The sequence below is a fragment of the Lolium perenne genome, chromosome 7, assembly GCF_019359855.2.
Source record: "Lolium perenne isolate Kyuss_39 chromosome 7, Kyuss_2.0, whole genome shotgun sequence".
Classification (NCBI taxonomy): Eukaryota; Viridiplantae; Streptophyta; class Magnoliopsida; order Poales; family Poaceae; genus Lolium; species Lolium perenne.
In genome coordinates this window covers 2,790,429-2,804,297 of record NC_067250.2, presented here as the reverse complement: position 1 = coordinate 2,804,297, position 13,869 = coordinate 2,790,429, and the positions used below count along the sequence as shown (strand labels likewise).

Genomic DNA, 13,869 nt, shown 5'->3' with positions numbered 1-13,869 from the left:
CTCTCGGAGTTGTGGACAAAATCCACCACGACAAGGATGGGGGCAGCTCCGTTGGCGGAAAAAATCCTGCTAGGTGGGCAAGGGTTGGCCTAATGAAAGTCGGGCCTTCCCCGTGGCCGCACTCATGGTCCCAGCCTCCGATGAGGTAGCCGGTGTCATAGTTCTTGTCGCGTGTGGCCGCGCGCACACGCACGAGGAATCTCTCGCAGCCTTCGCCAAGTTGAACCGGCTTCCCACACCCGGCCTATGAATTTGGTTCGATGCCCGTAGCTCCTGCGCAGAAGCTAGGGGCTTCTGCGGTGGAGTTGGGTGTGGATGAACACCAGCCATGGCGAGCGGAGGTGCGGAGGAGATGATAGAATGATTTGGACAGTGAGGGGAGTGGGGTGGAAAGTTAAGGAAGGGACGTCCCGTCTCTCACGCTTCCCAACGCGTGCAAAGGAGAGGACACGTTGCACTCGCTAGCCCCTACACGCGTGGCAACGTCCGAATCGAGTGTGCGTGACGGGATAACATTTGGACTGCTTTAAAACTCGTGTGATGGGAACCGGGGCGAACATGCCAACCGAATGGGCCGATTTCTTCTCCACATGTGCGGGAAACCACTTCACGAGAAACCAAACTCGTCCTTAGAAGTTGAGCAACTTCAGGTATATGTACCTACTAATATAAAGGCAGTAAGGCTCCTTGCGAAAATTTTATCCATTTTCGATAGAATATCCCCAGCGATATATACCACCTCTTGCTCACCCGACGACACCGTCATTAGATGCATTTGTGCTCTATAGGTTTAGCTCTTGTTCTGTACTCCCTCTGTTCCAATGAACAAGGCTTTTTTTTCTTTAAAATCAAGCCAACTAAAGTTTGATCAAGCTTTTAGAAAAATCTAGCAATAAATATGATGTTCTAAAGATATCATATTAAAATATATTTCAAGATATATTTAAAAATATATATTTTGCATTTCAAGATGTAATATGGTTATTAAATTTTGCTGATTTATGGTTTCTTGTGCAATTTAGTGTGATGTTATACAATCCGTTTGACTTCCCCAACAATGTTAGCTTATTGAAGAATTGGTAGTGATGGATCTGAAGATTGCCATTATAGATTATATCCTAGAAATCCAGTGATTAATGAGTTTTTTTATGTTTTCTCTTTTGAACCTCACAGTGACTTTGGCAGAACTTTTTTTAGATGAAGCATACACGATATTTTTTCGGTGAAAATATTTATTTTAGATTCCTTATGTTGAATTCCCATCAGAACTTAAGTGTTTGTTGACATGTCCTGTAATTTCTCCACTTTGTGTTTGTTCTGTTAGACAGGTGTTCTGTACTTTGTAGAAGTTTATAGCTACACATGCATCAATGCTAAGCTTATAGAATCAACAGCACTAGGCGAGGATGAGGAAAAACCACCTCCAAAAATTGAAACGGCGCAGCAAAGCGCGTGAGGTCCTCGTAGCAAGCTTCTAATCCTGAAACGCAACAGATTGTTTTTGGTTGTCCCGTTTTACATTTCTATGGAAAAAAGTTAACTCGTCCCCCATCGGCTTTGTCTAAAAAAATACACTTAACTGAATCTTGGAGTAGAAACATACAAACTAACAGCTAGATCAGGTAAACAACGTTCTCAATCGGGCATTGTCCGTACGGTTTCAGTCAATCTCTCCACTCCATACATATCATATTCCGTCTCTCGATCTCAAAGCAAAACCGTAAGGGCGAAATTGTTGTGTGACAGTTGATGAGTTTTCAGGCGATTGTCCAGTATCAGTTCAGTTATTCATAGGGCGTACTTTGTCCAGAGGAGTAATTTGCATACACACCAAGGTTGTCAGCTAAGCTTGAAGCTTGCTATTGTTATTGTTCTTGTATTTCGTTTGAAGATTGTCTCAGTTAAGTACTTGGGATCTGGCAACCAGCAATACATAAGAAGCTGCATAGTTGAGATAGCTAGCTAAACTAGTTGGTCCTGGCACTGCAGCAGCTGGTGCACGAGGGAGGGTGTAGGAGCACCGCTGCATCGTGACCTCGTCTACGGCGAGCGTGTCGGTCGGGAACGGGCAGGTGCCGCCGTGGGTGCCCTGGAGCGGCGCGCATGGCGCCGGCGTGACGTCCGCCGACACGCCCTCCATGTCGACGCGGTTTCACGACACCTTCCTGGCCTTGGTCATCTCGGCGGTGACGTTGGCCATGCAGATCCCCTTCATCCAAGATCTTGTAGCTCCACTCAAGTGGATCTGAGTGCTTTGCATGAGTGTTGCTCTTGTTTCACCCATCAACCTGACTGTCTCTAGATAATCTACCAGCCAGTTCTCAGGATCTTGTAGCCTATTGAACTTTTTATAGTTGTCGAGTAACTTGAAACTGGAGGGCACTCAAATCTTGTGAACCCTTCGTGTAAAGCAAGGGAGTCCGCACAAGTCTTCGTCGCTGTCCTCTGGTGTTTGTGGACGTTCACGTGTCCTTGTTTCGCGAGTCCTTTCCTCGCATGCTCTGTCGACTCGAACTTAAGCCACTGTGTTTCTTGCGTCACCTTCTCTTGGAGCGTCTCGCGCTGCCATCGTAGTGCGTCGAGAACTATTTTGCCTTGGACTGTTTCGGTGTGTAGCACTTTCGGGTTGTGGTGCGATTTCTCTTCCTACTATCGCTGCACCCATAACTCCAACTCCTGCCATAGCCATCTGGTATAGTGATGACATTGGATCTCCTTGAGGTGGTTTGGACGCCATTAAAAATGCATGTGTCACCATATATCCTGCCTCCGGTGGTTTTGGCACGATGACATGAAGGATATGTCGAGGTTTTGGATCAAGTTCTCCCTTTCTTGTTCGGGTATACCTGCCAACCTAGATCTTGCTCTTGCGCAGGTGTCCATGTGACTATCGCCTGAAGTTCTCGAGTGTCGACTCAGGTTGCCCCTGCGCTCGCTTGGTGCATCAGCTGCTGCTCTTCTTTCGTCAAGTTTTCGCTACATCTTTTCTAGATCACGTCTGGAACGCACGATTTTATATTGATATGCTTGCAAAGCTTTCGGCGTGGCTTGTGTAGTCATCAGTTCCACGCCCCTCATGGCCCTTGCGCTCTGTCCCACGCTTCCTGCGGCAGCTGTATTTTTTCTCGCGGTGTAGACCCGATATATTTGGTCAGCGCACTCTATCCTCTCTTGGTGTCACTTCATGGCAAAGCGCAAAGATTTTGCCTACATCACTCTCCTCGCTTCATGCGGAATTTAGAATGAGCGCAATGCACGGGTCATCGAAAACAAGCAGGCTCCACCCTCGCTGTTTCTTAAAAAATTAAGCATGAGGCAAATCTTTAGGGTTTTAGCCAAACAGGAGCGTATGAGTAATCTGAGGCCACGAGAGAAGGACAATGGTGTAATAAGATACTTTTATTTCTTGTACTCTCCTTTCTTATTTAATGGAAATGTGCAAATCTTTTGCCCTCGTTTCAAGAAAAAACTTTGAATTTCACCATGTTTTAGACACTTCTATCACTACTAAATCAGTTAACTGGGATGGAGAAAAAGGTGTTGCCCTGTCAGTCAAAACAATAGCGGAAAGGACAGCCCATCATGCGAAGGTACTACATAGTTTAATTTTGATAGTAAGCTTCTAGTCCTGAAACGCTACAGATAGTTTTTACTCGTCCCATTTTACATACAGATAACTGAATCTTAGAGTAGAAATATATAAACAAACAGCTAGATCGGGTAAACAACGTTCTCAATCAGGCATTGTTCGTACGGCTTCAGTCAATTTCTACACTCCATATACGTATATCATATTCCTTCTCTCGACCTCAAAGCAAAACCGAATGGGCGAAATTGTTGGCTGACAGTTGATGAGGTTTCAAGACCATTCTCCATTATCAGTTCAGTTATTCATAGGGCGTAGGAAACTGTAACTTTGTCGAGAGGAGCAATTTGCATGCACACTTTAAGTTTGTCAGCTAAGCTTGAAGCTTGTTATTGTACTTGTATTTCGTTTGAAGATTATCTCAGCTTAGTACTTGGGATTTAGCAACCAGCAATACATAACAAGCTGCATAGTTGAGATAGCTAGCTAAACTAGTTGGTCCCTGGCACTGCAGCAGCTGGTGCACGAGGGAGGGTGTAGGAGCACCGCTGCACCGTGACCTCGTCAATGGCGAGCGTGTCGGTCGGGAACGGGCAGGCGCCGCCGTGCGCGCCCTGCAGCGGCGCGCACGGCGCCGGCGTGACATCCGCCGACACGCCCTCGACGTCGGCGCAGTTCCACGACACCTTCCTGGCCTTGGTCATCTCGGCGGTGACGTTGGCCATGCAGATCCCCTTGAAGGGCGCGCCCTGGATGCCCTCCATCCTCGCCGCCTCCTTCCACACCCCCGTCGCCACCACGTCCTGGTAGCTGATGTTCTCCACCACCGGCACCGCCGTCGGGTCGTACTTGTCGTCGGGGTGCGACTTGTAGTCCCCGGTCATCCAGAACACCCGCTTCATCCCGAGCAGCGTCATCCGCCGCGCGTACACGTCCCGCACGTACGCGCCGCGCCCCACCGCCGTCTTGATCCGCACCGCCGACTCCGTGCCCACCGCCGTGATGTCCTCGGCCCTCACGTCGCTGATCCCGCCGGACATCTCGCTGCCGAGCGCGATCACCGCGCTCGTGGGCGACACGCAGGTGAGGCGCCGCACCACGATGTGCTCGCTCGGCATCCCCACGGCGATGCCGTACTCGTCCCACCCGCTCTTGATGGCCACGCAGTCGTCGCCGGAGACCACGTAGCAGTCCTCGATCCGGACCTGCGAGCACGAGTCCGGGTTGATGCCGTCCGTGTTGGGCGACTTGGTCGGCGCCAGGATGGTCACCCCCTGGATGACGATGTTGCGGCTGTACACCGGGTGGATGTTCCACGCCGGCGAGTTGAGCAGCGTCACGTTGGAGATGAAGATGGTGTCCGAGTGCATCAGCTCGATCAGGTAACCCCGGGTGTACTTGAGCTTCCCGGACTTGTACTTGGACCACCACGTCGCGCCCTGCCCGTCGATCGTGCCGTTGTTGCCGGTGATCACCACGTCCGTGAGGTTCGAGCCGCCGATGAGGCTCGTGTACCGCCCGCCGGCGTGATCCCTGCCCCTTCCGTAGGATGGCAGAGGATCGATGACCGGCCACTGGGTGATGTCCTGTTGCAAGAACAACACGTCGACTGAATTCTTTTAGCTTGCGCTCTTCAGCGTCAGAATTCAGAAACTGAAGAAACAATCCAGCAAACTGAAGAAACAACCTGGGAGGCGAGGATGACGGCGTCGGCGTGGAGGAAGAGCGTGAAGTGGCTGGTGAGGTTGAATGGCGCCGTCAGCCACTTGCCCGCGGGCACGTACAGCATGCTGCCGCCGCCGCCCTCGCCGGAGTACTGCGACAGGTGCGCCACCGCCTTCTGGAACGCAGCAGTGTTGGACGTCGCGCCGTCGCCCACGCCGCCGAAGTCCGTCAGCGACGCCGTGTGCTCCCGGCACGTCGGCGCCAGGTAATTGCTCTGCTCCCCGGCGGGGCCCGCTTCCGGCGGGACGTGGCGGCGCGCGGCTGCCGTCCCCGACGACGCAGCGACGACGAGGAAGGCGCACAAAATCTGTGGCAACAAAACCAACCAGCCGGAGATCCATGGTGAGTGCGCTGCTTCGCTAGTAAAATGTTCCAGAGGAAGCTCTGAAATTTTGTGACTGCTGAAACAAGAACATAATGCCCCCCAAAAAAATGTGAAAGATTCAAGATTCTGAAACAAAAAAATAATATGCCCCACAGAATCTTGAAGCTTGATCCGAGCGAACGAGAAACACAAATGGGTGAATAATCAAACTTCCAGATTCTGAAACGAGGTGAAGTTTCTGCAAGACTGCAACAACAACACCAGGACTAGATTTACTTGTGAATGAAACTAGTGTTCAGACGTCATACCGACAGACATTTCTGTACTATGTTTTTGGGGGCAAAACCCATGTCACAATTTTTCCTCTGTTCTTTCAGTGCACCATTTGCGCCAGAAATCCTAGACCTACTGCCATTTGCGCAGATGGAGATGCAACGGTATACATGACCAAGAAAATAAAACTGAAGCAGAAATCAGGGGATGCGAGGAGGGAAATGCACTGCACCAGTATAACTGCTACTGAAAAGCAAGAAGCTTTTGAAGGACAGCCATAAAGGAAGAACAAGGCTAGAAGCTGAAAAAGGGAAAGAAGCAACAATTGAAAACGCCATGAATGGATGAACCGTGGATACTTCGCAAGATGCAGAGAGCGTCGGCAATGAAGAGCAGAGGCGTGGCTGGTAACAAGATGGTACATACATGGAGCGGTGGCACCTGCAACGCCATTGCTGCTGCTGCTTTCATGAGAGGAGAGGAGGTGAGCTCCCTGCCTCCGTTGTTTGGGAGGAACTACAAGTGAGAGGAAGAGGATGGAATGGATACTGGGCTTGTGGGATTCTCCCCGTTTATTTATAGGAGATCCAACTAAGTCTTTGTCTTAGAGCTGTGTTGAGGAGGAGGCACAACCTTAGTGCACTCATTACACTTTATTTACTAGTAAAAACAAAGGATTATCCTGCCATTTATATATAGCCGACTTTAATTAGTTTCCTGCGTATTCGTTTCTCTGCAAGACTAACTTTGCGACGGTGTTCAGTTACCTGCGTCATTTAGCACACAGCAAGTTCGTACTCCCCTTTTGGCCGACCTAAGCTCAATTTCACATGTCCACATGAATCCAAAGACAGTGCTGTGTTATCATGCTTGTCGTCGTCGTCGTCGTCACGGGCGAACGCATATGGAGATGCACTTTGGCTTCAACTTCACGGGTGGCTTTTGAAGGAGGGCTGTGTGTATTGTCGTGGGCCCTCTCTGAGCGCTTCACGTTATGCGAGCCGAGGTCACGAGCAGCATACTGATCTTGAGCATTCCATAGAGGAGCACTGCAAACTGCAATGCCAATTGCTACGTAGTATTACTGATTGGAGAAAAATGTGAAGAGTTCATGTCAGAATTTTATGAGGTAAAACTTGCTTACATTACCTTAAATGAAGCTGGAGATGTCAGAATTTTGTATGCGTTTATATATACTACATTTCGCAAAACAAAACAAAATTACATCTCGCGTCTATTCTCTCCTCCAACTTGCTTACATTACCTTAAATGGAGCAAATACAATAGTAGTAGGCTATGGCATGCTACCACGGCCATTTTATCTATCTGCAAAAAATAAGAAAAAAGTGAAAGAGCAAGCTTCTACGCACTTTGTGACAATATATAAGATGGAACATATATATTAATGAAATACTCTTAATATGCATATACTGTATTAATTATAGAGCTCGCTATAAATGATATGACATTACTTCTTCCGTTTTGATTCAGTCTACATTTTCGGGAAAAAATGAGATAAACTAGTATTGCATTAATTAGTACTACTACTTAGGTATATAACAATCAATTGAAGCTATATTAAAAATACCGTAATAACATCCAACAAAGAGAGAATAATCATTTCATTTTTAGTATTATTGTCAATAACTAAAAGCTAGAACGCAAAGTATTTCAGAACCAATTTTAAATAAACTTTCCCCAATTTCTATTAAGTGCCTGGGCACCGTCGTGTGTTAGCCAGTGCCCCCCTTTTTCACCGTTCGATCCACGTGAGGCTGTCCATGGGAGACAGTCAGTTGGGGCCCACCACGAGCAAGTTATCTCCTCCACTAAGGGCATGAGCAATGGTGGCATACACAACTAGTTGCTCTATGTAAAAAAGTTGTCAGAAGCAACATGGTGAATTTTATTTCTCCAATGGAAGCTATAACTTTAGTTAGAAAAAAGAAAAAAAAGGACCACAGAAATATGACACTATATATCTCTTTCTCTCTCCGAAAAACATGCTTTTAAGGCTTAAGATCCCACTTCCTGAAGAGGAGGCTGCCTCCTCATCCGAACCTACTTTGGACCACCCGAACCTAGCTAAAGGTGTGAGGCAGTACCTCTAAGGCAGTGCATTGGGCATGCCCTTACTTTTCCCCATCTTTCCCATCGAGATAGTGGTGGTACCGACAGATCTCCACGAGGGCGCCGCCACCCTCGCGAGCGCGCCGCCGCCGCCGCCGGCCACCACCTGCACCAGCGCCTTCGCCCGTCGGGGAAGGGACTTTGCCTCGCCGTCGGCCGCCACCTTCGCGAGCGCGCCGCCCCTCTTCGCGTTAATTCCCGCGCCTCTCAGGATCCTCACTTCTACATCGAGAATCATCGAAGGATGTAAAAAAGTATGCTCCCCATAATTCTGGTTGTATTTTTTTTTTTTTGAAACTAGATCTATTTTTCGATTTTTTACATCTCCAATTATGGCAGTGGTTATGTAACTTTTCTTCCTTTTCTACATCCAGCATCTGTTTCATCCCAGTTTTGAATGTAAGAATAGTAGATTCACCTCAGCTTTTTTACATCTCCAACGTTGTTTCATCCCAGTTTTGGATGTAAGAATAGTAGATTCACCTCAGCTTTTTTACATCTCCAACGTTGACGGTGTTACATGTATTTTCTTTCTTTTTTCTACATCCACTGATATGGAACAAGCGGACTCGATGTAGAATAGAAGTAGATGACAGATGCGTTTTTTTTTAGGTGAATTTGCGAGTCGATATTGTATTCTTTTCTGCAAGAATTTGGGACGGAGCCGCGAAATGATAAGTTCGATGCTTTTGCACGTCCATGCAGCAGCCATCCCAGTCGTAAGGATTAGAACTTTCTATTTTTTGAATGGGAGGGATGTTAGACTAATTTATTTCTATTTTTTGGTGGGACACTCCCTAAAACTAGCACTGTGTAGCAATGTCCTAAACTTTCTCATAATCTATCCGTGCATACATTCCAGAGTAGTGGACATGGTCTCCCTTTTTGGAAGGCCGGCCACCGGCACCGACCCACTGGTTGCGCTTGCCCGGACGCCCCACTCATCCACTACTCGATCTTCTTCTCTAACGCACTAATTGCAACGCAATTATCAGGTGATTTGTTTGTAAATCTCATCGGACTAGAACTGCATATCAATTTCTATTTTCTGGACTGGATAGAACTTCATATATTCAAAGTGCACAGTTCAGTTGGCCGCCACATACTTCAAAGTGCACAGTTCAGCAAAACATAGCTGCAGTACACATTAACACTACGAGCCACACAAAAACAATCAGAACAAGCAGAACAAAACACACATATGCTTCTTGTTTACAATGCAGGTCTTAAAAGTAAAACAGAAGCAGAAAATCAAACAAAATTCACCATTAGCGAAACATAACCTACTTGTAATCATTTATTAATCAACTTAAAATCTCTTTTGTTTACCACAATCAACTTAAAATCTCTCCATATTTCGGAGTGGGAGAGGCATGCATCTCCAGCTTGATTCCACGTACGCACGCTCGACAGGCACTTTTCATGCATGCTCAAGATAACGGTGGTGCAAGTTTGGGGAGACCCCAACCATAAGAAAAGCAGAAAGAGCAACTAGCACCAGTGCCCATCACACACTCAAAACATTCAAGTCTGACATTGCAAAGACAATAATATTGGAGTACCATATATCGCCCGCTGGAAGTGGCGACCAGCCAAACCCAACTGTGACCTGCACTAGGTATAATCAAATATCTCTGGTGAAAACAAACTGGAGAAAAGCAAAATGCGGCACACGCCAGCCTCTAGCAAAAAGGAAATCGAATAACAATTTCATTACAGTACCACTGCAACTGATGCCAAGCGCACATCCGACAAGACGGTAAAACGACTCATGTATCCTATACCTATTTTCAGGTTTTAAAGGCAGCTAAGTACCAGGAAGAGAGAAAAAAAAAGGTGCACCTCTGGTAGCATGTATGTAACCAGTATATTCAGAACTCTCTTCTGTAAATGTTGAGACTGTTGTCCGCACCGCTGAGCATTATGTTAATGGAAGAAGCTGCTGTTTCTTGGATAGGAGACCAATCCTCCAATGAACGATGTTCGAACGGCGATACAGCCCTGGTTGCTACAAGGCCATGGTGGTAAGTATCTGAATCTCTCTGACGGGATGTCCCTTCACAGTACAAGGCTTCAAAATCTCCCAACCGTTCCCAAGACGAGAACGAGAATGGCCCAGCCATGCCGCAATCAGTCAGCCTCCACTGAGGAACATGGGGACGAGAGGCAGATGTCAGCAGAGATCCATTTCCAGATGGATAAGTGTTTCGTGCTCCTTGTGTACCTTGAGTTGGTTCAAGATCAACAAAGTCGTCTTGATGGCCCTCGCGACTACTTCTGTGATCGTTACACATCATCTGGTGGGGCTCATCACAGTCTTCGCCCATGAGGACATGGAGAGCAACCGCCTCGGCTATCGCAGCACCCTCGGCGTCCAGCCGCTTCTGCTCCTCTTGTTTCTGCTGCCTCTTCTTTTCCAGTTCCGAGATAATCGCAGCCGAGTTTGCAAGCGCTTTCTCTAGCCGGCGCCTCTTCTTGTCAACCAGCATCTGCCGAGCTGATTCCTCTTTGGCAAGTTTCTTCCTTGCTTTCTTCGACATTTGGCCTACTTGGTTTCCTCCAGCACTTTCCATCACGACTGTGATCCCTTTTCGCTGATCCAAATTGATCAAAACTACGACCTAAAGAGTGTATACCTTGTACAGCTTGCAACTTCTTTAAACTGAAGAGTCACTTTAGCTGTCACGACAGAGTAACTAAATCCACTCAGGGATCAGGACTCAATCGTCTATAGTTAATCTCGTCACAAACTTTCTGCCACCTTTTGACCCATTCTCACAGTGCCAACACTCGTATGAGTTCACAGCAAACCAGCTCATAAGGATCTTCTCCTGCATCAGGGAAACGAGAAACTTCAGGTGAGAAACTAGGATTTAACGCACACAAGGCAGATACACCATGAAAGCAAGAGATCGTGTCAGTGACGTCTCGGTAATCGGAGGAATATATACAGTGCAATCAAGTCAAACATGGATGTTAATACATTTTTTTAATCGAAAATACTCTTAGCATCATTTAGTTCAATAGCAGATGGGACAGAATTATGCTTTGCAGTTTGGTTTCATTCCTCGATAACATCCCACGCAGTTAAGAAGGAAATCAGATCCATTAGTAAATGACCAAACTAACTCAGTGGCAAATTGATTAAGTGAAGACCACTGAATAGAGTGAGTGGCCATTGTGTGCAGTGAACAGCCAAAATCAGTATTTGCTACACCAGAAGATAGACTACAAACTTTCCATAGTGGAAAAGAAGGGAGGCAAGTGGCTGCGCGCTTCTCCCACAAAAAAACAACAACTAACGACCGCAGAAAACAAGACTAACGTGTACTATGAAGACGCTGGATATGCGGCACGCCACTTTCATTAATTCTGAAACGGCTCATGGCTATGGCGCTAACTGCGGGATTTCCCCTGCAAATGAAATCATTGGCCAGTTGTAGACTCGTTACAAAAGTATGACCTAGAAAGGTTTTCGATTTATTTATTATAGTCGTCGATGCCGCGCTAGTTTCTATGTAGTGACTCTGGCATCCCAAATAGAACCAAAGCTTCATATATTAGCATACCAATATGTCATTACTCATTTACGCATGCTGATTAATTTCATACCATACACTAACACCCACATCATCATCATCATCATTCCTTAACAACATCATATTAATCCAGTTGGCGCTACGACGCAAATTCACGGCAGAAAAAGAAATTCTGAACACCACAAGATCACGCATCTACCTAAAGCTCGCCAAATCGGCCAAGCAGGTACGCGCATCAGCGCCCAGAACGCGCAAAGGCCTTCCCACCCCACGACGAATCCGACGAGGAGATCGGGGGATCTCGGGCAGCCGTCCCAAATCTCCTATAAAAAAATCCCGCGCAAACGCGACGAATTCACGCGCTACCCGCACCGAAATCTCCGACCGATCTGTGCCCCCGTAGTAGCCCTAGGTAACGCGAAGCGGCTGGAGGAATTACCTTCCGATGTCGCCGGCGCGGGGGCTGCCGACTCGCGAGGGCGACCAGCGGCGGAGAGCGGGGCCGCGGAGGCGCGCGATTCCGGCGAGGGGCGATCGGATTTCGGGGAATTCGAGGAGGATCTGGCGGCGTAGGTGCAGGAGATGGGACGTCGAATTGGGAAATTTCGTGTGGGGTGGGGGCACGTGAGTGGCGCGTGAGGGTTGCACTTGCAGTGTGCAATACTCCAACCCCAGCCTAGTACACGTCACCTTTTCCCTAGAAGCTTTCATTTCAGTGAGAAAGTATACAAGGACCAAAAGAAAAAGGAAATTATAATCCAGTCCAAAAACATTTTCAGGAAGAACCCTGAAGATAAAACTCGAAAAGCAATCGGGTCCAGCTTCTTCACCGCCGCGTCGCTACATCTCAGCGCAGCCAGGTACCACGCCGCTGGGGACAAAACCACTTGGGACAAGGCACCAGGAGCCAACTGCACTAGTGATGTAGGAGGGCCTCCTTCTTGGCATCTTGGCCTGGAGGTTGATGTAGACGAATGAGACGGGAGTGGTCGCCGGACGACCATTTTGGACGGCTGTCGATGTAGGACCATCGTGGAAGAACTCCTAGGAGCAGCTTCAAGACTCCCTTGGCGCAGATCTCCAAGCAAGAGCACCATGACTAGGAGCCCCATCCACCATGATGAGCAGCGAAAAGGAGAATCATATCCTGGGCAACCGCCGTAGAGCTGCAGATAGAACCGGCCATGGCCTCCAGATCTAGATCTAGAGCCTGCCTACGACCTCAAGCTTATTCTTGGACTGAGGGAAGAAAATCTTGAGAAGCAGCCATCGGCACCAAGCCGCTAGCACCACCAAGGCCTCCATCCATGCCCCCCCCCCCCCAACATCACTCAATGACGCCAAAAGCTCACAATCCGACGGCATGACGCCAGACTCCACAGAGGGGAAAACAACTAAACCTAGACTACTATCTACAAGGAGGGACCAGCCTCCCCTCTCCCAATCACCCTGGTCGTCAAAGCCACCGGAGGAGAGGCAGAGGGGAGCCATCAGAGAGAGGGCGACTCTCAAGGGTACTGTTCACTAGCGAGAGCGGTGAGGAGGGAGAATGAGCCCCCTTTTCCCCCTCTTCGAGGAGTACTACGACTTATTGGTGCTAAAGTTGCACAAAACCACAACCTGAATTTTGTTTTGGCAGAACACTACCTTTTGTTGGACATGTTAACCACAAATATTAAACAATTAAGCATACATTCAACTTCAAAGATGAACAAACCATCCAGCAAATTGCAATACAAAATGATTGACTAGATAGCCTAATACATTCACCTTGTACATCCAGTAAATTGACATCAACTTGGAACGGAGCTTACCCGTTGAATGTGATGGAGTTGGCAGAGTCCATTGCCCGTGTACTGGTAGGCGGCGCGACGCCCCCTCACCAGCTACATGGAAAATTTCCCTAATGTATGTTCAAGCTTGCTAGGTAAAATTCCATGTCCCTTTTTTCCATGTTTTCGGGTACAAATAAAGTGCACATCTATGCGTACACCACCAAGTAACATGAATGAGTCATCTTATCTGATGTGAGTATCACCTAACCCACCAGAGTTAAAACCTAGGTAGTGGAGAATTGCATTGTGCCTCTGTCTTTGTAGTATCATTTTTTTGGCAATTTGTATTTTACACAAGAGTGGTCTTATCTTGTCGAGGCCCTTCATAAAATTTGCCTGGCTCCGTTGTTGGGTGGTGTTTCCGTCGATAGCGAGTCGTCTGCATTTACATTCATATGAGTGAGTATACATATTTATTAGCGGGGTTTTTGTGTTTGTACTGACTTTCACAAAAAA

The 13,869-nt window shown here is 47.6% G+C and overlaps 2 protein-coding genes across 2 annotated transcripts; both read right to left on the bottom strand.

The window, feature by feature from the left end:
- Positions 1-3,951: 3,951 nt before the first annotated feature.
- Positions 3,952-5,618, bottom strand: LOC127311669 (probable polygalacturonase). Its single transcript, XM_051342119.1, has 2 exons — positions 5,274-5,618; positions 3,952-5,172 (listed from the first exon to the last, which is right to left on the bottom strand). Exons 1-2 carry the CDS (start codon positions 5,373-5,375, stop codon positions 4,078-4,080), a joined length of 1,197 nt encoding a protein of 398 aa, XP_051198079.1. The 5' UTR covers positions 5,376-5,618; the 3' UTR covers positions 3,952-4,077.
- Positions 5,619-9,694: 4,076 nt separating this feature from the next.
- LOC127311670 (uncharacterized) lies at positions 9,695-12,218 on the bottom strand. Its single transcript, XM_051342120.2, has 2 exons — positions 12,018-12,218; positions 9,695-10,870 (listed from the first exon to the last, which is right to left on the bottom strand). The coding sequence occupies exon 2, from the start codon at positions 10,610-10,612 to the stop codon at positions 9,911-9,913; it is 702 nt and encodes a 233-aa protein (XP_051198080.1). The 5' UTR covers positions 10,613-10,870; positions 12,018-12,218; the 3' UTR covers positions 9,695-9,910.
- Between the last annotated feature and the right edge of the window lie 1,651 nt (positions 12,219-13,869).

Excerpts from the sequence above, each read along its gene's own strand:
- LOC127311670 (XM_051342120.2), bottom strand. The coding sequence starts at position 10,612 with ATGGAAAGTGCTGGAGGAAACCAAGTAGGCCAAATGTCGAAGAAAGCA.
- LOC127311669 (XM_051342119.1), bottom strand. The coding sequence starts at position 5,375 with ATGCTGTACGTGCCCGCGGGCAAGTGGCTGACGGCGCCATTCAACCTC. Across the intron at positions 5,173-5,273 it reads CCGTCATCCTCGCCTCCCAG|GACATCACCCAGTGGCCGGT; the intron begins GTTGTTTCTTCA and ends TTCTTGCAACAG.